Source organism: Ischnura elegans, chromosome 5, assembly GCF_921293095.1.
Source record: "Ischnura elegans chromosome 5, ioIscEleg1.1, whole genome shotgun sequence".
NCBI lineage: Eukaryota > Metazoa > Arthropoda > Insecta > Odonata > Coenagrionidae > Ischnura > Ischnura elegans.
This window is the reverse complement of record NC_060250.1, coordinates 91,773,984-91,800,745: the sequence shown is the minus strand read 5'-3', so window position 1 is coordinate 91,800,745 and position 26,762 is coordinate 91,773,984. Positions and strand designations below refer to the sequence as shown.

Sequence of the window (26,762 nt, the reverse complement as noted above, 5' to 3'; positions counted from 1 at the left end):
TGGGTGCTAGCTTTGGATAACCCTGGTATCAAACATGCAAGTTGCTAATTAAATATTATATTAGCTAAATCACCATACTGGTATTTTTTAGTTTTACGATTTATTTATTTATTTAGCTATCTTTTTTGCATAGTTAAGTATTTTTATGAGGAATTGTGAAAGGGATAATTGAATTTCCGAATTCTTGCATGCCTCAAATAATGATGTAATAGTGATGCTAGGCACGTTAAAAATAAAATTGAACTCTTCCGTGGGATATTGCAAATAATTACACAATTTCTTTGTAATTTCAGTGGTATCAAGTGGTATGTAGCTTTATTTTTAATAATATCCTAATTATCTAAACTGAATATTTTACTCCCTCTGTAGGGTATTGCTCTGTGATATTATAATCAATATAAGTTATTTGACCCCATGTATGAACTAACGATAAAAAGTGTAATTGACCCATCCCTCATTATAATTTTTCACTTTAATGTCTCTAAATAATTGATAATCCATCCAGAGTTATGCATAGTTCATTTTTCATCTAATTAATGGCCTGGGCAACTAATATGATAAATATAATTGTGACAACACAGTGTGAAAGCTTTAGCTATATTTTTATCGAAAAATATTAGATACAATTAATACCTTAAAAAATTTATTTGAGGTTTCAGGGGTTTTAACGGGCTTCTCAACTTACAATTGAATCAATTTTTAACCAAGACCTGCTGTAAGCCATCTCTTAATTGTTATTGTAGTAATGCAAGTGGACTGGAAAGTGATTAAAAGCCAGCAGGGCTTTTCCTAAGTGTATTTTAAGTACAAACAAACTTTTTTTTCCACAGAATGTTTTTTTAAAGCGTGACAACAGTTTTGACGGTTAGCGTCATCTTCTGGATTGGTTGTATGCATACAAACCAATGGTCGTGTTTTAATAAAAATTCTGTGTAAAAACAAAGTCTAAATTAATTCATCCAAGGGTAAGAAGATGTCAATTGCAAAAAATCATTGTTTACCATTGCTCATCATTAGTTTGAAATTATTCTAAATTAAAGATATTGGAAGCCCTGCTGGTATGGTAACTGTAAGTTTTGTTTGTTTTCACATGCTTTAAGTCAACTGAGTCGATTTATTGTTTGAGCAGAGAGGTAGGTTTGATCTGTATAATTTTTTAATGGATTGATTTCCCTGGATGTAATGGATTTGTCCCTCATTTGCATTTGATAGTATACGTATACAGGGTGTCCCATTTATCTTGACCACCCAAAATAACTTTTTGTCCAGATGAAAATTCAAAAATGTTCAAGCAAATGTTCATTAGCCGTCAGGGGAACATAAATCAGCATAATTGCCTTCCTTGTAGCTTTGTTATTTACAAAGATATGAGCAGCAGTATTTCTTTCTTAAATGGCACCCTATATATTTTATTCGGCAATTCATATCCTCTCCTAAAGAGTTGTTCAAAAATGTAGCACAGTGGACCATTAACATAAACACAGTGTTATGAAAAATGACTGACTCTCTAGCGCTTAGTGCAGGTATGCGGGTATTGGAACTACTCCACTTGCTGACGTTGACGGTGAACAAATGAAAACATAGTAAAATGCAAACCAGTCATAAGAAACTCGTCCACAGTAAGTGGACGAGTTTCTTATGTTTTCATAACATTGTGTTTATGTTAATGGTTCACTGTGCTACATTTTTGAATAAGTCTTTAGGAGAGGAAATGAATTGCTGAATAAAAAATATAGGGTGCCATTTAAAAAAGACATACCGCTGTTCATGTCGTTGTAAATAACAAAGCTAAAAGGAAGGCAATCATGCTGATTAATGTTTCCCTGACGGATGATGAACATTTGCTTGACACATTTTTGAATTTGCATCTGGACAAAAAGTTATTTCGGGCGGTCAAGATAAATTGGACACCCTGTTTACATAAATAATATCCTAGCATTAGTAGGAGTAATACGTTTTGCTTCATCATGGGCAATGTAAAGTTAACTGTAAGAATATAATCTCTTGTTGATCAAGTTTTTTCCTCTCACTTTCTCCCTTGCATGTGCACATATCCCATTGTGGTTGGTGGAATTTGGGGGATTGGGCGTACTATTTTTCTGGGGCTGACCCTACCGCATTGACTTCCCTTGCCTCGACTTTGTCAATACGACTGCCATTGGTATTTCCCAACTTCATCTGCCACCTGTGATTGGTTGTATGTGTACACCCTTACCCCTACGACTCGGCCGCTATTAATTTACATACCGAATGTCCTGTCCTTAGACTCCGAGGAGGAAAGCCATCTTTCAACCAATAAGGGTAAAGTAATCATGGATTATATCCCTCATGTTGAAAGCTTCAAAGTTTTTTTTTAACCTCTGTGTGCAAGAACTTATGAGCTTGCCTCAGAAAAAATGAGGGCACAATGTTCTAGTGACGTCTTTGCTATGGATTTTCTGAAAAATATGATGCAGGCTTTATGGTATATTTTGACTGTATTTCATAATACTTTGGGCAGCTATCGAGTCATTTTTGCTGCCGTAGTTTACATTAAAGTAAAATATCTGGAGGGCTATCTGTGCCTATGTTTATCTCTTTAATTGGCTATGCACTATGAAGGCTCAAGAGGTTTGGCTAGCTACATCAAAACTGGAGTGTTTATGGGGTTCAATCCCCCTAGTCCGAAGGTACGAGAGATTAGATTAAGCATATGTAATATGAATTCGAAATTGCTCCCCTCTGTAAATGAAATCTTCTCCTCAGTTTTCTTGCGGCTTTGGCCATGATAAATGACCTGTTGATAGATCTTTGTGAAGTGATCCCTTATGAGCTAAGTATATTGCGTATCAATATGTTTTCCTTAATAGAGTCGACTCTCGTTAATATAGACAACCTTATTACAAAGTTTTCATCATTACAGAGTATATTGTTGGTCCCGACGAAAAGTCCTATCTGATCTATTGTAAAAGAAACATTATTACAAAATTATTACAAATCTCAGTCCCGGTCCCGGCAGTTACAAAAAGAGCTTTATTATGAAGTTCCACGGATAAACAATGGCATTTAGGTGTATGTACACTATGCTACGTTTAAGTGCTCCTCGTGTTCTGTGCCCAAGAGTGTCATTTATGGTTCTTTCTTCAGTAGGGGATACTTGAATATGAACTCAACATCATATAATAAGCTTCATTCCTGTGGAATCATGGTGACCCACTAATTCCCGCAATTAAATTGGAGGTACAGTCAGTCCTCTTTGTACGCACATTCACTTTACGATCTTTTAGAGACATGAACACTCTAAAAATTCAAGCGTGCCTCAAGCGTGCCTGAAATTTCAAATTTGGCACCTTTCGAGTTGGCTGATGCAACGTGGTGTGGCATTGAGGAACTCGCACTTTGGGCATAATCTGAACAAGGTATCATTGAATCCGGTGTGAAGTTAGGAACTGTTCAGCATTGCACCCATCCTTCCGTACCCTGTTGTAAACTTATCTAGTTGGGTCAGTTTGTCACGATCGTGAGTTAGTGTACAATTGCCATGCAGTGTTGCATTCTGCAGGATAGCCACATTCCTCGATGACTTGCATAGGTTTATCAACTTACGAGCAAGGTCTCAAGGAACACATCTTGTTCATATATCGAGGACTTACTGTATTTGGGAAGATATCAGCCCTCGATTACATTATGCTGCATTCTTCTTTCGAGAAAATGAAACGAATGTGCTTGTTTTTATATTTTTGTGCGTAATTTAATCGCTTACACTATACACTTGACTCCGAAGCTATTTTGCAGTGCAACTATAAGTACAGTAAATGGAAGAGACGAGAAATTTTGACAAACTTTGATTTTTTTCGACAATGCCTAAAACAAAAGTTCATACGAACTTCATTATTTCAAACCTTTGGTTTTTCGGTCCTGTGAACTTTGTAATAACGACAGTCTACTGTATTATCTTGCCTAAAGTAATACACTCCAGTTTGAACTAGATACTTACTGTTGCTCTATCCTCTCTTTATTATGGAATTAATTACGTATTTTAGTAGGAGATATTTCTTTTCTATCTTCAATTGCCATGAAGATAATGTCAATAATTTTTATTTTCTATGTTTCCATACATAAAAATGTTACGTCTAACTAAACTATTAAGGTTCAAATTTGAATTTCAATTCCCACAATGATGAACATAATAGAAATTTACTAGCCAGAATACTGAAAAGAATCCTGTATTGTAAAGACAGCTTTACACGGTGAATGATCATGTGATCATTCACTGATCATGCAAGCAAAAATATTCTAATTTTCACTGAATAATCATGCACATGAAGGTTTATTTGCAAATTTTTCTGTCATACATGGCGAATGATTTCATTCGCATGATCATTCACCATGTGTAGTGGCCTTAAGTGCGATTAGCTTCTCGAGCGTAGGTTTCAGGTTTTTGGTCATTTGAATGCAAAGCTTAAGTCCAAGCCCTTTGACCCATTCAGTCACCGTCTTTGAATAAGTGATTACCAACTTTTAAAAGCTTGTTCTTTTGAAGTAAATTGTTTTGTGTTTATTAATGTTTGCCGAACCAAAATATGTTGTTCAGTTGACAGAATTTTATCCGGCAAAGATGATCATTTTGTGTACAGCTGATTAATTCCTCCGAAACCAATGTCACAATGGCAATTTGAGTTTGGGAGTATAGTATATGTTCGCATGTTTTTAGTGTAGATGTGCTTTTTGTGTCTTTATTTTTTTTATTTTTCTGAAAATTTAGCTGGCTTTTTTGTGGTATGGTGATTATATTTTATGTACATGAAGTACTAAAATTGGATATAATCTAAATCTTTATAAGTATTAAAAATTAAATGAGCATCTATAAAATGATTTTTATGCAGAATTAAATGTCATTGAAAATTTTCAAACTCTAATGGAAAGAATTAATGTTGAAAATAAAGAATTGCACAATATAATTTTAAATAGTCAATATTGCTATATAATGAGAATTCCTTATGAAACTGATAAAAAAATTCAGTGTTATGAATCTGTGTGTTAATCATTTAAACGATTTAACCATTACTAACATTACAATTTTCCCTCCTGGCAATTTCCACCTTAAACCTTGGGATCCGGTGACATCTTAGTTAATGACAACTTTTTTGGTAAGAATAAATTACTCTTTTTTTCTCTTTTAGTGAAATTTTAGTGTTTATTTTTATAAATATATTTTAAAATGAATGATTGGATCATTTGATGAACGTGTTTGTTTTTTCTGTAATTCATTTATACAAGAAACACTGCAGTGCATCGTTTGCTTGAAATGGCAGTTGACTCAAAAGTAGGTTTAACAAGATAATCAATGGAATTTTTAACAATTAGTTATTCTTATGGAGTTTTCAGGCAATGGACTCGATAAATTGCGTTGTTTCAGGTGTGACTGCATGGAATTTACTAATTATTCTGAAAATAATTCTAATAATTTTGTTAGTCCTCATGTGATAAAACTGTGCAACCTGTGCGAAAATTTTCACTTTCACGCTTTCAGTGAGTATGTGAAGGAAACAGTGTAATTAGGTTTTAAATAGATAAGGTGTATCATGAAGTACTTTCTTTATACCATGTATATTTATTTAGTTTAGTTAAGGATTTAAGAGGTTCTTAAGCCTTTTTTGAAGTTAGGAATAAATATTGTGTGGAGTTGGTATACCGTGAGTGAGTTATCAATTTAGAAAAATCTAAACTTTTAAGACAAATAAATAGGTAAACAGTGAAATTTGAGATTGAGCTTGTATTTTTAGTCAAAAGCTGGCGATTCAAGGTTTCAAACAATACCGCATTTATCACTGTAGGTGCAGTGTTAACAGAGCATATGCGGAATGAAATAAAAAGAGCTTTCTGTATTAATATATATATATATATATATATATATATGAAAGTTTAAAAACACAGTCACCAAAAATCTCAAGAAACTACGAAAAAACCCAAATATAGTCATTACCTCGGCTGACAAAGGGTCCACGGTCGTTGTACTTGACACCAACGACTACACCGCAGAGTGCAATAGATTATTAGGAGATTCCTCCTCCTACTCCCCTCTCCCATCAGATCCCAACTCTGAGTTCACCGGAGAATTGAACGAACTTCTAAAAACAAAAGGTCCCCCCGAAGGTTTAAGCCCATCTGACATTTCCCTTCTCCTACCAGCTCACCCCACCTCGCCATCTTTCTACATCCTTCCAAAAATTCATAAAGCTAATAATCCAGGCCGTCCCATAGTTTCCTCTAGAAACTCTCCTACGGAACGCATCTCGGCCTTTGTTGATTTCTATCTCCAGCCCTTCGTTCAGTCCCTTCCTTCATACATCAAAGATTCTCATGACTTCCTTTCTAAACTCAATTCCATTTCCCTCCCCCCCAATCAGCCCATTATCATGGCCACTATTGATGTAACCTCACTTTACACTTCAATCCCTCATTCTGAGGGACTCGCTGCTCTCCGCCACTATCTTTCATTACGACCCACTCCTCAAAACCCTAGCACTGAATTTCTTCTTGATCTTTCCCACTTCATTCTCACCCACAATGCCTTCTCTTTTAATAACAACCACTATCTCCAAATCTCCGGCTGTGCTATGGGAAGTAGGTTTAGCCCTTCCTATGCAAATCTCTTCCTCGGCCTGTTCGAAGAAAATTTCCTATCAAATTACCCTCTAAAACCTCTCCTCTGGCTCAGATACATTGACGACATATTTATTCTCTGGCCGCATGACGTCAATTCCCTTAACACCTTTGTCTCATCACTTAACTCTTCCGCCTCAGTTTCTTTCACTTCTTCCATCTCTAACACCAACATCACTTTCCTAGATGTGGACATTTTTCTCTCCGAAAATAACAAATTCAAGACATCTGTCCACATTAAAGCCACCAACAGACAGCAATACCTCCACTATGATAGTTGCCACCCACCACATACCAAACGTTCAATCCCTTTCTCTCTCTCCGTCCGTGGTCACAAAATCTGCAACAACCCCGAAGACCTAGAGAAGTTCCTTTCCAATCTACACACTTCTCTTCTACGCCGCGGGTATCCCGATAAACTGTTAATCAACAAAATTAGAAAAAAACCCTACAGGTCCAATAAACCCCGTGCCGATAAGAATTGCTCTCCATCTCTTCTCACCACTTACTTCCCCGGTGCTCATGCCTTACAGGACATCCTGAAGGACTTGTACCCCATTCTCTCCAACCACAAATCCACCTCACAAATTTTCCCCTCTCTTCCACGGATCACGTATAAGAGACCACCTAACCTCAGCACCATCTTCAAAGCCACCCGCCCCCTTCAAAAATTGAATTCAGTCCCCACTACCCCACCCTCGCCGTGCAACCGTCCTAGATGTAAAACCTGCAAAATTTTCTCTCCACCCCCAGCCTCTTTCCTCTCCAAACTTAAATTCCTCCCGATATTTCCTTCCACCACCTGTACCTCCACCAACATCATATACCTCCTTCAATGCAACTTCTGCCCCGCTTTTTATATAGGCCAATGCACCACCCCTCTCAACCTTAGAATAAATAATCACCGCGCCTCCTGCTGTCCGTCATCCCCACATGCATCTCTCCCGGTCCCCACACATTGTTTTTCGCATGATTCCATGTTTAATCTATGTTTCAAAGTTTCTATCATTGCCTCCCTGCCACCCACTGACTCGCCCCTCAATCTCCACACCCTCGAATTGGCATGCATCTGGCGCCTGCAAGCCAATAAACAGCCTGGTTTGAATGTATCCTGTTAGCCCCGCCCCAATACACCCCTCCCTCCTCCCATCACCTTTTCCCCTTTTGCCAACACACTCCTTTTTCCAAAACACTCCTTCCCACCTCATTCTCTCCTTGACTGATGAAGCGGCTACAACCGCGAAAGTCTCTCAGTTTAATTTTCGTGTGAGTGTTTTCTTTTTTATTTTGTGTCTATTTTTGGTGACTGTGTTTTTAAACTTTCATATTATGTGCTACGTTGCATCGCATTTCTGCAAAACATTGAATATATATATATATGTATATGTGGAATAACTCCAATGAATGAAGTGATAATTGCGATGATGAACACTGTAGTGATGACGATTTTTTCATGTTTTCCCCCATATCTATGCATAGTTTTGTTCCATATTCAGTTGTACTGTGTAGTTTTAGGAACAGATTAATATTTTTTTGTATTATATCAATGATGGTGCCACATATTTGGCTTTTCTGCAGCATAAGAGCCTAAAAGAAATAATTTGAGTAGTTGGGGTGCTACACCGTGGCGCTGACTTTTTTCATTTGAATGGCGTACTGAAATGAGAATGCTTCTTCTATGCATTCAAGCACAGTAAGGTGTTATGGAAAAAAACAAAAATAATGATTAGACTCAATAGACGGTTATGAAGTGCAGAACATAGTATTATTCAGCACATCCATGTTCATTAAGGACTAAATGGAAAAATAAAAAAAATTGAGGGATGAGAATGCCTTCTTGCCTGGTGCTAAAGTAAAGTTTTTCTGCCTATATTTTTGCCTTCATGTTATTACCTTTCCTCACAGAACTTGAGTGTGTGAATTATGTGTGCATACATCGATATGTTTACATGAATTGCGTTTTTATTACCTTGGAGACTAATTGGTATATTTTCATAAAGTGCACTGTTTTTGTCACAACTTATTCACATGGCACTCTGTTGCTAGCTTTCTGAAATCCAGGCCAGTAAAGTTAGCATTGATGTTACTAGTCCTTGGTCTGTGGTTACATTAACGATTCTGATTGAATTTCCTATTACTTCTTTTAAGTCATCTGAATGAGTAATTCACAGCTTTTTCTATTCAATTGTACCCATCTTCATAAAATAGGAATTGAATCTTTGACCAGTAATGTACAAATCTGGGTGTTTTCCATTGTAAACCTAAAATGCACTGTGTAACCACCCAACTTGTGCGAATGCATGCACAGAAAATAGAACCTGTTCTAATTTGGTTCATGCATTCGTACATGTTCCGTTCCAGTCCACAAAAGTCATTCATGCAAACAGACATTAACTCGTACATGTTAATGTATCGTGTAAACAAGCGTTTATGCTGGATTTTATGATTATAAGAATGAAAACAAAGTAAGTAAAGCAGTAAGTTGTCCTTCAGCAAGATGTGGCAAAACTTCTCTAACTTGCTAAGTGATAGAGAATTCCTTATCAGGCATCCTGGCAATATTCAGGAATATTGTTGTAATACTGTATGTTGAAAATCCAAAAGTTCACTTTTCAATGAATATCTTAATGATGTGACGAGGAAAGGTTTTATCCAACTGCTTTTTAAACTTCTGTACTTGTTATGTAGCCATGTTCATTTTCTATTTTGGAATCCTTCCATGCCATCCTTTTTTATTATTTGCGTATAAGACAATTTTTTGTGAGGTAAAAAATTTCTGAGCATACTCATTTGTTTCTCAGCAACGATCTTTTCAGTGCTGGTGGTATTTCTCTTATATCATATTTTCCTTCTGCCTGACTATTGAATTTCTATTATTTTTTCTGTAGGTATTCTTTCATTAAGAAGACTTACACCATTGTTATAGTTCCTTTTCCTCACCTTTAGATATTAGGTTTCCTATCTTGAATTTTGATGTTGGTGTTGTCTATGGTACAATTGTTAATTTTGCTTTCATTTTATATGATAAGATCATTAGAAATTATATTTTCTATGTTATCTAAGGGGTAAAGAAAAGTGTGCTCACTAACTCTGTGCTAAATTTGATAAAAGCTGAACTACTGAAGAATAAAATTAATGGGGTGGTTTTGCATGCGAAACAAGAAACAATTAACATATGTGGTGTCAATGATTTTAATGTGTGTTAATTTTCATTCAGCTGAAAGAATGCTTTCCTGAAATCTTTTTATCTAGCGTTTTTTTGTTTTAATTATGGCAGAAGATGCTTTAATTCTTGGTTCTAGTGTGAAATCAGCTTTTGGGTATGGGTTGTGGTGTCATTTTTTAAAAACTATTTACGTTAATCAGAATTACAGGCCCAAATCACTTCAGGAAGCATGAAAATATAGAATAAGCACCAATTATGGATATTTTGTAGATGTTATTAATCTATTTTTTATGAAAGAATTTTTTTTTTGTTACTTGTTGTACCCTTACTTACTAGACTTTAATAATTATTTTTTAATATATTCCCTTATTTTTTAATATATTCCTCAACATCTGTATTTAGAAGAGGCATTTAAATTGTTTATGATAATTGTATTTCATTGAATTATATTTTTTGTAGTTTTAACATGTGCCAGTGCTTTAATAGTCAGTATACAGGCCCAGAGATGCTGGCTCTGATTTTTACATTGATGAACCTGATAGAAGTAAATATTATTTTCCAGGAATGGGGAAAGAAGTTGAGAATCTCATCATGGAAAATAATGAGCTTTTGGCCACCAAGTGAGTACTACCTCTGTACATCATTCATCACTCTTTTGTTTATAGTTGATAAGCATCACAAAACATTGTCAGATAATATGTAATCAGCTAAAGATTGGAAGACAGTGTTGACCGTTGTGGTTACCCTTTTTTTTCAGTACTTACTTATGGCTCTTAGTCAATGGGTTTCCTGCTATTTAAAAATAGACTGGATTCTACCAATGGAGTAGTTTACTTCATCAAACAAAACGTCAAATTTTCTCTTTGTTTCAGTCATTTTTGGTAGTGGATAATGTAAATTTTTGCACGTCTAAAAAAATTAGATTTACCCTAAACACTCTCCCAAGAAATTAAACTTTTCTTTTGTGGATCATTATTACTCTTCCAAATTTCACTATCTTTGCATTACATCTGCTAGAACCAATATTTGGGCATAGTCACTCTCATCGATTTCAACTACATGTTTTGATGTTATGTACTTCTTATATAATTTGGTACCATTAATTACGTTTTTAGAAGCAGTACTATTTATTCTATGACATGCGTGGTATCTACTGCAGAAACTGTCAAATGGATACGGGGATTTGGATATGAGTCAAGAACATAATTTTTTAGAAAATGTTTTAAAAGACTTAGATTTCATTATTCACGTGCAGAATTACGTATGTGTCGGGGAGTTTGTGCCTGCATTATTAGCAAACCGCATTATACCGATGAAACTTCAAGGGAAAGAATAATTTTTTAAATTTCTGCTTGTCTGCTTTCGTTAATCCTGCGTATTCTCATTTTACCTTTGTTGTGGAATTTCCTTAATGTATTTGCATAACACTGCTTTTATCAGAAGCATGCAAAGTAATTATGTCACGGTATTACATGTTACTGATATACATAGTATCAAAAGAGTTTAGAACATCATTGATGAGAGTGAATTCAATCATAATATTTGGTCAAGCCCATTTAGTTAATGTCCATTTCTGATATCTTACCAGTCACAACTTTTATGTATTGTATAGCCATTCAGCATTTCCCTCTTCTTGATAAAACGAGGCTGTTCTTATTGGATCCTGCTACAGTTAGCCGATGAGCTGATAGGAAAAAGGGGATATGTAGTTGCAAAAGAGAGGATGTAATCCACATTTGATTGGTTTGCACGGTTTTAGCTAGCACGTGGAAGGCTTGGATCATAGACTTCTTTCATACATTCTGAATTTTTGCCTAGTGTGGTGGATAACATAACATAAAATGACAATGGGCCTTTATGGCTGCCATCAGATTCATGAAGGAACCTTATGGTGGACAACCACAGTGGTACTCAGTGGCCCTTTCTAACTGGCACAGCACGAGGTAGTTGGCTATATAAAATATGCATGCTGTGAACTGCAATGGTGATTGTTCCTAATGCCCATTGAGAAAGCAGTGCATGCCATCTGTATACTAGGTGTACAACATGCCATCCACAGTACGAATGTAACACAGCAAAAAAGTGATTTGTCTGAGAGTGACTCTGGTCTGCCTCGTATTTTAGACTCTTCGAAAGCAGGAGTACGGATGGAAGGAGACAGAAGGCAATTGAAATTCACATTACTGCTTGCTAATTTTGTGATGAATCTTTTGTTACATGTGGTATCTTTTCTCCCATGCTTGATATTAGATTGACAAAGGTAATTGAAGTGGAAAATAGATGCAGTTGAATGCTCTATTACCTGAAAATAAGATAATTGTGGAACCAATTGATTTAAACATCCGTTACTGAAGTTATGCTTTTATATTTTTACTATTTTTTTCTGTTGGAAGTAAGGATAAAAATGATTTTTGTGTATCAGGGGATAATAATCCATTATGGAGTTATCAGGATAAACCACTATTTTTGATCATCGTTTCTGCTCACAGATTTTTCATATTAATTTTTTTTACATCAGTCTTGCTGATTTAGTAACTTTGTTTTTGCAGCATGCATGCTGGTTATGAGTAAGTGTGGAGATAATTAACTGTCTTGTACAAATAATACCCTTGTAATTCAGAAGAAAATGTTAAGTAACTTTAGATTGGCTAATTTGGAACTGTGAGTTAGCCTAACCTGCTAAAAATTGCTTTGGCCAGGTACTAAACGGACATCTGGATATTTTTTTACATCCATGTAATAATTATTGGCAGCCAATGATTTTTTCAGTATTTTTAATGTAGCTTTAGAGAAAAAAATTTTAGCAGCAGAATAGATTTTCATGCTTGTTAGTAAATAGCTGCAGAAAAACTATATGCTGAAAAGCTTTTATTTTGCTTCATAATGTTATTTAATGTAGAATTTATTTCTGCTTTCCTTGGTCAGGATGATTTTTTGTGCAGATATTTTTTGAATTTCCTTCTTAATGTAATGGAAGGGAAATTCTTGTCCTTGATCTTGTGTTGGATTTTTTTTTAACCGTAGTTCACCTTTTCTGTGGTTTATTATTCTCCTTCTTGGTACTTATCCAAATTATAGAATGGATATTGGTACTAATACTCAACTACTTAACATAAATGTTATGGGAAATGAGTTGTAAGCATTCTATGTTCCACCAAATCTATTGTTCAAAAATGGAGCATTCAACTTTCAGTATATAAGGTACATAATCAACATTTTTATACAGAAATACTTCAATACAGCCATCAATTTCTCATAATAGCATAGTCATCATGGGGTTTTGCCTTCTGTAGGTTATTGCTAGGGCTAGTTGCTGGTATCCTGCATAATGTCATATTTTATTTTAATAGGCTCTCTGTTTGAATGAGAAAAGTTTATCTAATATAATGATGTGTCAAATGGCCTCATTTTACAGGCACTGTCATATCTCCAACTTAATATATTATGGGCTGGTTGGAATTGTAAGAGCTTAGATGCTATTGAGAAAGTGAACTGTTACGAACCATTATAACTTGGTATTCTACTGTTAAACTGACAGCCAATCAGTGAAAGCCTTTGATGTCGGTTTGGTGAGTTGCAGCGACATACTTTGTGAAGGAAATAGGGTAGCTTTTTGTTTGCATCAGGTGGTAGTGTCAATGTTACATAGTTTCCTGTGCTTTGTTGAGAAAAAAAGAATATTCAATCAAAATATTAGTTTCTTCTTTAAAATTGCATAGAAATCAATTTTGCATTGTTACATCACCTCCATGTGGCTGCTAAAATGTATTCACATGCAGATGTAATGCAGATGACGACGTTTCTGCTTGCATTACTTATGATATGAACTTGTACCTCCCTTATTTAACTCTGATTATTTGTTGATCATTTTTTTAATTACCCTTTAAATTGAATGAATTTCCTTTACATCATTTCTTCTTGTTTTCATGGCAATAACTGATAAAAATAATCAAGTACTTCAAGTGAAACTTAAATTAATCAATATTTACGTAATATGCATTCATAACTTCATAATCAAACTTGATGAACATAAACTTCTAGGTTGATTTCATTTTATTTGAAGGGGAATGACAATACCTCTTGTAGGAAATAACCTCTCATCAAAGATGCATTAATTTTCGACAGCAGCTTGTTTAATTGAGATTCCTGTTCTGTAAAGATTATTACGGGAGATATGCCTTCCAATCTTCATACATTGCTCTTTAAATTCGATGTCTATATAATTTGTTTTACCGGTGCTGTTATTTTTTTAGGTTTTATTCTATTCTTCACAAATACTTCTGAGTTGGATTGCAAATGCTATTAATTTGAGATTTTGTTGAGGATGATAATCAGGCTAATACTTTTAATCATCCGCACTTTAGTGATGAAACCATTATTATTCTATAAAATTGCAAGCAAGCTTTAGCTTCACAAGTTAGTTTAGCAAGCAAGCAAACTTCCTGCTTTATGTGTTATAGTTAAAATTTTTACCATTGACGATGACGTTGAAGAACGATCAAATCTTGAGAAGAATTTCATTATATTTTATTGACTCTCACTCTTCAAAGTTTTGCATAACGATTGTAGGGAGAGATTGTAAAGTCATAGAAAATGAAGATTTTTGCCAGTAATAAGTCAGGGAATTTGAATTCAGGAATCTTGTAACAATCCAGAAATAGACTTCCTCAAGATAATGTCTAAAATAAATGGATTCAAACAGGGAGCCTGTAGATATTAGCTATAGTAAATGTTATAAATAAGTGGTGATTATTTTGTTTCAGCATATAACCCTTTCTAATACATTTCAAATGGCTTAGTTTGTACTGAAGTGTGTGTCTTTCTTTTTTGTTAATGAAAGCATTTCTGTGGAAAGCTATGACATGTTGTTGGGTTGTCTGTTATAATTTAAGCTTGTGGAAATAAGAGTGATTATTTCTTTTTGAAAAAAAATGTATTTCTAATTAATTTCTCTCTGTTTTAGGAATGCTCTTAATATAGTGAAAGATGACTTAATTGTGAAAGTGGATGAATTGACCAGGTAAGAATTTATTTGATTCTATTTCTATATTATTTTATAAACAAAGAGGTTGTATGATTATGAAATAGTTACATTACCTGTGTGGTATCCAGTGTATAATGAGAAAAATTTAAAGTCTTAGAATAGCCATGTATCATCATTGTTGAGGTTTGTTTGACACCGTTCTCCACTCAATTATGATATTACAAGTATATATTCTGGAGAGTTTTTTTTATGATCTTTAACAAAGCATTGTTATCCACAAGAAGTGAAATAAAGCACAACAATTGGTTTTAAATTTTCAACGTTATCATAAGAAAATTTTTAATAGCTCTTTTATAGGTTATTTACGGAATAGAAAGCTCAGATATTATAATTTACCCTCTAACTCCATTATTAGGTGTATGAATATATCCATTTTGTTCATTAATGTTATATAAATCTATCAATATCTATATTTAACGGAAGTTCATGACGAGCAAGACTCGTCATTTCATCTCAAGGGGTTAACTCTGAAAATGGAGAGTGGCAGAATTGATTTACTATATTATAGGATATTCAGATGTAGCTCATTAACTGATACATAGCTTGATTTAAAATGTACCTTTAGTAAATTATACCATTAAGTAAATCAATATTGAGATTGTGTTTAGGAAAATCCAAAAATCCAATGTAATCTAAATGGGCTTGTGTGCGTGTGATCTTACTCAATCGAAAAAATAAAAGTCCACTTTTATTTTTAGCAAATGATGGAATCAAATCATAAATTCTGTACTAAAAATTGTTTTACTTGTCTTTCCCAATGGCTTTACCCTTGTTGTGTTAACTGCCAACTAGTCTACCTGCCGATTACACGTTGGATCTTTTCATAGCTCATTTACCTTGTTGAATATAAGATGCACATTTTCTCTGTTTTCCTCCACGCTTGATGGAATGCTGACTATTTAGTCATTGAAATTAAATTTTTCACTTGAATTTTTTTAGTGAGCAAGATATGCTTCGTGAAGAAATTCGTTCCCTGCAGACAGTAAAGGAGAGATTAAAGCAGCGAGTTGGTGAGCTGGAAGAAGAACTAAAGCGAGTCCGTGAAGAAGCAGAGCGTGCAGCCAAGGTCTCCAAATCGGATGACGAGGTCAGCATTCATCGCATAAGAAATACTTTCATCCAACTTGCCCTTAACTTCAACCTTTACCTACTGGGTTTTGCTTTGAAACTCATTTTGTACACAAAGGAGCAATGTCATGCTAACCATTGTGACCCTAACCTGTGTGGAAGATGATTTTGATTTGCTGAAAACACAGAGGAATTATCAATTAGCATTTTTTAGTTGTTTATATACCTGGGACCGAAGAGTTTGCATACTTTCTTTGTTTTTGCATATCATATTGCTGTAGAAATGGTCACTGCAGTGCTTACAATGCTTATACATAATGGTGAGAGGCCTAGCTATCATTGTTGATAATATGTTATAATAGATTAGATGCTGCAGTCTGCAGTGGATAAATGTCTGCTAAATCTATTTGTCTCTTTTCATCAAAAAACAAGTACAATCGGTCAAAAGTACAATAATTTAGGTGTATTTTGGATGTAAAACTGCCCAATAATTGAAAATTGTTTTGTTTTTTCAATTGAAACTTAACTTTGGTTGGACAGTGCCTGAATATAATTCTTTGTAATTGCTTTCTGGAGATTTTTATTTTCCTCAGGAGGATGTACCTATGGCCCAGCGCAAGCGTTTCACGAGAATGGAAATGGCTCGGGTGTTAATGGAAAGAAATCAATACAAAGAGAAGTTCATGGATCTTCAAGAAGCTGTGCGTGTTGCTGCTTCTTTCAAGGCGAGGAAAGATGAACTGCCTCCCATTAACCGCAAGAAAAAATCACCTGCCATCTTCAACTTGTGAGTCTTAGCTTGTTTTGTGCTACTATACATGATAATCAACCTATTATGTTAGTTATTGTCCCATAATCTCGACACATCCCAACAAATGTCGCTGTCAGAATTCATTACTCCTGAGATCTTATTTCAACCAGTTCAGCATACTAGTTTTGTCTGAAAACAAAAAAGAGTCCGTTCAAATGAATTTGGAAGATCCCTGGAAAATTACTTGTCATAACTCAAACCTGTCATAGCCAATGTTCAGTGGTAACTTTACGAGAAGTGGAAAGTTCGGCTTATTTACACATTTCTTTTTCTTAAGTAGAAGTAAAGTCATATACAGTAAAATTCGGTTATAACGCGGTTCTACGGGGACATAGTTTACACCCGCGTTATCGGACAACCGCGTTATTACGGGAAACTGCGTGGGAAGCAATAAAAAAACCCTTAAAGGTAATTTTTATAGCCAATTTATTTGCGTAATACATTATTAAAATATTTATTTTATGATTTAGACGCTCTACTTTAATGGGATTTACTAAAATACTCGGATATTTTCTTTTGCCGCGATAGTTGATGGCGTTTCTTTGTCACGTAATTTTTTATGCTTTGCAAGTGCAACAGATGAAAACTATCGCAATCACTTTGTCCTTCCAACCAATTCATCAATTCACTTATATTATGTAATAAATGGCCAATTTTTGGCATCTCGACCTCACATTCGTCTTCTTCATTCTCGCTCTCATCTTCCGATGATGCAGCTGTTTTTGCGCGGCTCTGGACTGCAGCCACAATTTCTTCGTCACTCTTATAAGCAGATACAGGAGTTTCCTCGTCTTCGCGAACCCAGGCCTCGAGATCACTCACAAATAGTTTATTAGAAAGAACATCTGAAGCTTCACGTGCGTCCTCTTCCGTGAAACCCATAAACTCGTCTTCCATGCTATCGCCCGCTGTATACTCGCACTTTGACCAGCCATTTAGAAATGTAGCTGAAGTTATTTTCTTCCATGCCAATCCAATATTATTAGCCATATTCTTCAGGGTGACTGTTTTCAGATATTCTTGTACCTGCAGTTCTGAATTTATGACACTAGTGAGCAATTCCCACCGATAGAGGGCTTTAAATGCTCTGATTATCCCTTGATCCATGGGCTGAATAAGAGCTGTCGTATTTTTTGGTAAAAACGAGGCCACTATTTTACCATCCCTCGATATCAAAAGCTCAGAAGACGGATGGGCCGGACAGTTATCTAACAGAAGTAGTGCCTTCTCTTCTAACGTTTTTGATCTTAAGTGGCTCTTAACCGATGGAACAAAATCTTCATTGAACCAAAATAAAAAAAATGTCTCGAGTCATCCAGGCATTCTGACTATTTTTGTAATTTATGGGTAGTGCTGTCATATTAACGTCCTTGAAGCACCGAGGACTTCGATTTTTACCAAAACACAGAGGTTTTAACTTGTGACTTCCTGATTTGTTCGCGCACAGCAATAAAGTCGCTCTTTCTTTGCTCATTTTTATTCCGGATTTATTTGCCGACTTCTTAATATCAAGTGATTTTGTTGGAAGCAATCTGTAGTAGAGAGCGGTTTCATCGCAGTTATACAATTGCTCTTCAGTGTACTCACCCTCATCAATCATCTTGCGTAAAGTCCCATAGAATTCTCTAGCTGCTACACTGTCACTGGAACGCGATTCTCCTTGCATGTTAACTTGCGCTATCCCGTGGCGAATTTTCCACCTCGATAGCCAGCCAGCAGAAGCAACAAAATCATGAGCACCACCTATTTGTTTATTTAATTTAATTGCTTGTGCTTGTAAAAGTGGACCGGATAATGGAACACCTTCACTGCGCTTCTGAACAAACCACGTCAACAAACATTCATCCACATCACCAGCAGCACTCAATCTGGCCTTTTTTCTATCAAGTCCTATTTCGTCATCCACTTGATGAACAAATGATCGTAATTTATCTTCTTCTTTCATCCAACCACGAATAGTTCCTTCAGGAACACCAAACTCCCTGAATAAACTTGATTTTGAATCACCGCGCTTCACTCTGTCGATTATGCCCAACTTTTCTTTAATTGTGTAAGTTTTCCTTTTGGCAGACATCGTTTTAACCCTAACATCAATGAAAATTTTCGTAAAAAAGTAATTTTCATATTCATATTAAGCCTAAGACAAAGTTAAAACAGCTCCTTCATCATTAAATGCTCGAAGCCTGTGGGCATTGAGTACCTACCTTGGTTTGAGCGCCGCGGTGCGAACGTACGAAAGAGAATTATCTCAATCTCCCTGAATCTCGAAAATTATTATAGCCGTGCAACACACTTTTCAGCTCGAGTTCACAAGACACAATGACCGATCAGGAATTGCCGAGTTTTTTTATGGCTACGAAACAATGTATGGAATACGTCGCCAACCGCGTTAATACAGTCGCTTGAAGTAGCGCCGTTGCGACGCGTCGGTAGTCACGCCGAGATAAAATTCGCCACAAAGTTACGTACCTCAAAAAAAAAGGTCAATGTAACCATTTCGGGGGACATGGATAGACCCGCGCTATATATCCGAAACCGCGGTAAAGTGAGGCGCGTAATAACCGGAATTTACTGTAATAATATTTCAGTGTTAATTTAAGAAATATAGTACATGATCTATAATCCAGAGTAGAACTAGTGCATAAACTATTTCTAGTACAGTGGAACTTGGTTAGTACGTTCCTCCTTAGTACGTTTTCCTCCTTAGTACGGCGATTTCCCTCGGTCCCGGTACCATCTGAACAAAATACAGGTAAAAGAATTTGGTTAGTACGTTTGAAAAAATTGCGCTTTCCTGGTTAGTACGCTCAATTGCTTGCCGTGACGCAACCCGCAATTCGTTCTCTAGTGTCTTCTTAAGGGTCGCAAACGTCTGAATTCATGATTTAATTTATTATCATTAGTCATTAACATTCTTCCATTCATTCCACATCTCTTTCTTCTACCGTAATTTATCCAAATGCATTTCTGAATTCTTGTGACGTGATGAAAAATAAAATGCGGCCATTTTTCGGGAATGTCTGACTATGAAAAACTACGACCAATAAGAAGCCCCAATTTTCCCCACCCCGAGCTCCTCACCTTCTGTTGCCTTTGGAGCGCTTGGGAGTGCCCACTGCTGCGCACAAAGTTCGTGAGTGGGCAATTGTTGCTATTGCACGAGTTATCATGATGAAGAAATGAGTCAGACAATTTCCACATTATCTAAAGCAGTACTATTCCATAAACTCGACGTCGTGCGTATTTACTTGACTACTGTTGCGGGAGCAGACGATCCTCAGGATCTCCACGCGAAGCTTAGCTTAAAAATAATTGATCTCGGAACGAAAGCAGACGACATTAGACAAATTTTGAAAGTAAATTTCAACTGTTTAATATAAAATTTTCTTGTAATTATGTCGTAATCTAATAATCTTGCGTGTCATCAGTCGATATATCGATCGATTTTACAATCGAAATGGTATCATTCCAGAAGCGAATGTCTACGGCTGTTGCCGTAATTTGAAAGTCAATATAATTTTTCCCAATTTTTATGATGTTTAAAAAACCAGTTGACTTACTCCGGGTTGTTGTTATATTCTCCGAGTACGGCGTGAGAAAGAAAAATGACTTGTCTTCGCTTGTCTGAGCTTCACTCGTCCTCGTTCTGTAAATATATATAGGATAAATCACGGGAGATAGACGCTGTAATCATGAAATCGTCTCCGGGATGTCCAAGAAAAATTGCGATTTTTATTCACATGGTATTGTTTTTCATGGTAGCGCTCATTTTCTTGATTTTAAATGTGAAAAGAGTTCAGGAAGGCGATCCTATGAGAACTACCGATAATAATTGTAATTATGACGACTTTTTCACTGATTGCAATAACCCCGACTGCTATTATTTACTTTCCTCGTTAGTACGTTTTCCTGGTTAGTACGTTCATTTTTCGTGGTCCCTTCAGAAACGTACTAACCAAGTTCCACTGTATTGACATGGCTTTTCACTTTGGCGCATTTACTGCTATGCCGGTCACAGTGACCAGGCATGGAGCAGCTAGTGGATTTCTGGCACCACAGGTGACCAGGACCTTTTTCTATGCGTGGCTTGTGAATGAAGTGGTCATGATGTAGGGCCAACTAGGGTTGGTTGGCCCTGTAGGGCCCGGTAGGCCAACCGACCCTGGATACGTCATCAGCCCCAACTAAACCGATCTCGCACTACATACACCACATCAAGCCCTACATATGGTCGTTTTTGGAACTAAATGGACCCTACCTAATGTAGGGCACCCGAACCACCCCTACACCCTACATAAACATGGCGACCAAATTCGTCTGCTGATCACTTCAATTAAAGAATCTACGTTACAACAGATATTAAATTAGACGAGCTCACATGAACCATTTTAAAATGTACAGTAAGACAGCGGAAAGGTAATTCCGTATATGTCTGAATATAGTCCCCCCCTTTTCCTAAAATGCCTGTGGTAAAAGTAAAGGGGGGGGACTACATTCAAACGCATTTTTTTAACTTTTCCCGAAACTGAAGCCTCAAAATTAGGGGGGGGACTATATTCGGAGAAATACGGTAATACTACCACATTATATCCATCAAGTGACATAAACATACAGCTTTTGAAGTAATTTAAAGATAATATGATTTTACTTTTGGCTCGATATGAGAGTATTCGTTGCGATAATTAATGCACCGACATGACCTGGCGGACGACACCGATTGTTTATTTGCCTTGAGCCATTGCCCCAACAATGTGCCCGAAAATTATCGGATGCCTTGTCTTAGTTTCATAGTTAGGTCTCAATATGCAACCAGAGTGGAAAACTGGTGCTGTGCTATCATCTACGTCATTTCTGAGAACTTGACGATGGAATAACCCCCCATCACTATATAGGGTGGACTGAGAAATGCATGTAGGGGTCTCTTGTTATGTAGGGACGGATATGAGGGTTGACTGAGAATATGGGCCTTAGATTCATTTCAGATTCATTTGCAATTATATGTCTAGGTGTCATTAGCCATTTATACACAACTGATGTAATACAGTGATGGAACCACAGGAAAGTTTTAGCAAAATACCATCAAGGTCAACATCATATTGAAATATTGGTGGCTAAATTTGAGCTGTGTATGATCTCAGTAAACCAATATTATAGTTTCCATGGAAGTTACAGATGATCAGCTCGCTTTCTTTGTCACCTCATGGTCTTCATTTTACTTTTCCAGCTTCAGTAGTCTTTTTCGTGGACCCGTAGATGAGCAGTCAATCCAGCCGAAAGCCAACATGAATGTCACCTACAGCCCACAAGGCCATCATTCGTCTCCTGCAATGGACACGATGAGGAAGCGATCTCTTGGCAAACACTATTCCAGCCACTTTGGTCGTACTCCTCCTCTTGAATACTTGGATGTCGCTGATACGTGAGTTTTCTTTTGATATTTATATTTTTTCAAACATATCGAAGAGAGTTGGAACGTTAATAGTATTTTTCTGTGCTCTCTTTGTAGGTTTTTGAAGTTGGCTTATTGAGATGATAATATTATCAATCAAAATTTGAAGTGCCATTGTTTTGCGAAGCATATTGATCTTCATATTGCTCACAACTCTGTGCCTTAATTGGAGATGAGAGTTAACTTTGCTCACCCAGAATTCATTGCTGTTATTTACAAATTTTAGAATAAGTATTTTCAACTATTTTCCGTAGTAATTGGCACTTAGTTAATAATAATTATTGCTGAAGTTGTGTGTTCGAAAATATTTTTTCTTAAAAAAATTTTATGCACCTGTTACGATTTTTTTACATTTGGACATCATGAATCACTCTATGAAGGTTGCCAAAATCAATCAAATTGTAAAACTTAAGGTTAAGGAAAGAATAAATTTTTTCGCTGACCAATTCATTTCTAATAATATAATCAATGGGTTTTAGTGGCCAATATTTGAAATGTTTACAATGCAGGAAAACCTCATCTCTCATGTGTTAGTAATTCTGTGTAAAGTACTCTTCCAGCCGGTTCAGTGGTTTCTCATATCATATGAACACTTTGGCATTGATTGAAAATGGTGCCATATGCTCCATTTTTATGGCCTCAAGTATCAAATGAGGACTTTCCTCAAACGACTAACCCCCATTTGGTTATAAATAATGAATATGCCTGGGTACAAAAATTTTAATCAAAATTTTGTCAAGCGCACATTTTTCCCCTAGCAAAGCAATTTTGTTCAAAATGAGGTGGCTATAATTTTCCTATTCAAATACTTTTTATGATGGTGATTACAATGGGTCTGTTACGCAGTTTAACTTTGCATTGCCGTTTTAAGCTCTGGAAGTGGAGCCAATTTTTCATAGAATAAATGGGTGAAAATTAGTTGGTGCCAAGTCATAGCTTTTGGGAGGGAGAATTGTCAGAGGCTCTTGATATCAACTGAAGCATTACGTAATGTACACAGAGCAATTTAAAGGGTGATCATTAAAACCCGGAAAACAGTCACCTTAGGTCAACATTACATCTAGCTGGTTTGGTTTCTTCACCTCGACCTTCTGGGTGATGATGTGAGTCTAAAGCCCAAAATAGCTGACTTTACATCTGCTGCCATAAAATTTTAACACTTTAATGTGTTTAATTGCTTTGGTAAATGTTCTACAAGGGCAGATATTTTTTCCTGTTAAAAATCTGTTGCATGCATATTTGAAAAATGAGCAAATGTAACTATATCCCCACATTTATCCTGAGATTTTTAATTCTCACCATAAGGAATAGTAAATAAGGGAGGTAACTTGTATCTATACAGTTTTATTTTCCCTTATGAATCATGATGTAAGCTGTGAGGTATCTGGTTTAACCCTTAATTTCTGGTGCGGTTTTTTGAGAAAAGTCTTTACATTATTTTAATAAGTTTGCTGCTATACATTTAGTTTGTTTTTTCACCCCTTGGTGCGGGCCAAAATATCGGCTCTAACGTAGTACATTGTTTAATTTGCTATAACTTATTGCTTTGATATATTTTATTTCAGTAAACGTAAAAATATTTTGTCAATATTAACCAGTTAAACCTCTTTAATTAAAAAGAACTGTGGAAATGTAAAAAAATAGCTTTGTAAAGTTTTCTTCGTAGTTGCTACATTTAATGAAAATACCCTCCACATTTCTTGCCTATGAGGGTTAAGTTATTCAGTAAAGATTCTCCCAAGGGTAGATTATTTTTTCCCCCCACTCCTGAAAGTGTGTTGCATGATTTCTTTTTAAATGAGCAAATGCAATCATTTCCCTTGCGTTTGCATTGCCATTTTGAATGATGACGTATGAGTGTTTAAGGCCTGAGGCTGATGCCCCTTAGGGCTGTCTTCAATTCTACTGCCATGGTAGATCCTCCGGAAAGCTCCAGCAGAAGCGAGCGACTGAGCGAAGTGAGCAATATCGACAGGTCCAAGCTCACGTACGAAAGGACGAAGGTCGAATACAGGCGTACGGATGGAGCTTACCAGTGCGAGGAGGAGGTGGAGGAAGCGCTGGAGGAGGGAGTGGAGGTCGGGGAGGAGCCGGAGGAGGTGTAGGCAGCTTATCCAACCCGGCCATTTCCTCATTGGCAGCTGCTAGCGCATCCTCGCCATCGGCAGCTTCGTCGACATCGCACCATCACATTCCAGTTCCCGTGCCAGTGTTCTGTCAGCCACTCACGGAGGATGAGCCTGGAATGAAGGTATTCCCAGTTGCAGGCCTATTTTCTCTATCTTACCTTCCCTTCTCATTTCTTTCTTCAGTTTCAAAAATGTTGTGTTGTGTTCGTGAAGTGTTGGTCTGGAAATAATTTTTTGCTGTAGAATGATGCTGATTTTTTGGTGAATATATTTACCTTTGTCAACTTTTTTTTTGATATATCGGGACTAGCCATGGTGATATCTTTATGGAGTCACCCACAATGCACAAATTGTGGGAAAAAGTCACAGAGAATAAATCATTTGCCTTGACCAGGATTCGAATCCGGATCCCCCATGTCCGGTCGAGTGCTTTAGTCAGTTAAGCTACCGAGGCGTCATTTCTTTACTGTGGATATTTGAAAAATATCCAAAATAGCTACGGAGGCATCATTCTTATCTCAAGGAAATTTGAGGACTAAACTGCGCACAAATTGGATTGCTGAGCATATGATGCCACAAGCAGTCCAAATCGTGTGCGGTATAGTCATCAAATTTCCACAGGGAAGAATGACGCCTCACCTGGCTAAAGCACTCGACCGGAAATCGGGGGATCCGGGTTCGAATCCTGGTCAAGGCAAATGATTTTTTTCTCTGTGGATTTTTTTTAGAATGATGCTGATTTATTTGGTGAATGTCACCTTTATCAACTTTTTTTATGGTAAACTCATTGTATTATTGATGTAAAAAAGTTCTTGGGTTTCCATCCAGCCAGGTTACATCCTCCATCTCCATCCTTGACGACATTTTGATGAATGACTTATTCAATTGAAACATTGACAAGGATGGAGAAGGAGGATCTAATCCGTATGAAAACCTGAGAACTTTTATACAAGTCATTCACTGGGAGAAAGTTAAATTTTTCATTGAATTACTGTGAACAATATAGCTATCATTTGACTTCAGATAGGGCTGACCATAATTGTGAAAAAGTGGTTCATATGTACATTATATGTGTAAATATTCATCATTCTCTCTTTTTTCTATCGTTTAATACTGTAGCTCTAAACCCTCACATTCCTAGGGTTTTCATTTATTTTTGTTCCTTAAGAATGCTATATGTTAAAAATATTTGAGACTTAATGCCATGAATGCTGCTCTTCAAATTGGGAAATTGAAATCAACATCATCTGTGATCAAAACGGCAAGTTTCATTGTGGCTTTCATGGATTCTTTTGTGAATTCTAAGTGGCTTTCACGAATTTTATCTTTATTCAAAAAGTTTACAAATGGTCAATGAAATCTACTGGGAAGCTAAATATATTTTACATTGGGTTGAGCTGACAAGTGTTGCATAGTTTATTCTCCTTTTCCTTTGTTTGTTTCAACTTCATCTATGGCCATTATGAAGCTTCAGTGGGAAAGTGGAATGCTCTTGATCTCCTCAGTCCTTATTCCAAACTGAGTTATTTTCAGTTTTTCAACCACATTTGTAGAATTTGAAATGCTTTCATATTGAAATTTGAAATGCGATTTGAAATGCCTATTTTTATCAGTTCCTTCGCATCATGGCAGAAACAACATTTCTCATTGCCCAAGTTTCATGCTTTACAATTTCTTTCGATCTGCTGTCACAGTCAAGACCTAATTGAAGTGCATCAATTGGTCCATCAGGTTTGGTGTGCAGCTGGGGTTGATCTCACTGGTGGACGGACCAGTGACGGTGGCTCCATAGTGGGGGCCAGTGTCTTCTACCTGAAGTCACCCACTGAAGGGAGTGCGATCAAAGCGGGTGATGCCACTGAAGAGGTTATTCCTGACTCAGGCGAAGGGGAGGTACCCGAGGAAGCCAGGACGAATGCAGATGGAGCCGAATCGACGCCTGCCTCGGAGGAGCAGAAGCTGAGTGAGGGGAGGAAAGATATTGAGGGGCCCTCACAGTTGGAGAAATTGGACAGGGAACTCAGGGTGAGGCAGTGTTTCATATGGTCCCATGTACAGTCGAATCCAGATTTAAAGACTTCGCATTTAACAATTTTCCACATTTAGCATTTATTTTTTGAGGTATCCATTCAGTACCTAATGTAAAACCTATCCTTATTTAAGGTTTGTGCATTTTTCTGAATTCTTAGCTGTAAAAATTTTTCCGCACACCAAATTTTTGTACTCTTTTTTAAAGTTTTTAAAGTCTGTTCATGTAAATGATTATTTAAACTTCAGTGATGATTATCAGCAGCTGTAGTTTTCAGTGAGTCAAGGTTCCATTTGTTTTCTGATGTCTAGATCACTTTCTTTTCAGTGAACAATTTAACTGTGTCGCAACTGCCATTATAACCAGGGTAATGAATGAAAAAAAAAATAGCTTAGAGTCTGGAAAAATCTCTCCACTTTGA

General features: G+C 36.4%; 1 protein-coding gene across 14 annotated transcripts in view; it reads left to right on the top strand.

Moving 5' to 3' along the window:
- The window catches only part of LOC124159256 (JNK-interacting protein 3), an 83,826-nt gene that overhangs the window by 19,950 nt on the left and 37,114 nt on the right, over positions 1 to 26,762 (top strand). For 5 of the 14 annotated variants that reach the window (XM_046534942.1, XM_046534940.1, XM_046534937.1 and 2 more), the window contains 9 exons: positions 2,266 to 2,301; positions 5,112 to 5,129; positions 10,374 to 10,431; positions 14,775 to 14,831; positions 15,795 to 15,942; positions 16,517 to 16,710; positions 21,959 to 22,153; positions 24,101 to 24,434; positions 26,035 to 26,337. In XM_046534942.1, the coding sequence (XP_046390898.1) occupies positions 2,266 to 2,301; positions 5,112 to 5,129; positions 10,374 to 10,431; positions 14,775 to 14,831; positions 15,795 to 15,942; positions 16,517 to 16,710; positions 21,959 to 22,153; positions 24,101 to 24,434; positions 26,035 to 26,337 (1,343 nt within the window). The remainder of the gene's footprint in view (positions 1 to 2,265; positions 2,302 to 5,111; positions 5,130 to 10,373; positions 10,432 to 14,774; positions 14,832 to 15,794; positions 15,943 to 16,516; positions 16,711 to 21,958; positions 22,154 to 24,100; positions 24,435 to 26,034; positions 26,338 to 26,762) is intronic. The other 9 variants (XM_046534951.1, XM_046534945.1, XM_046534943.1 and 6 more) reach the window with 6 other exon arrangements.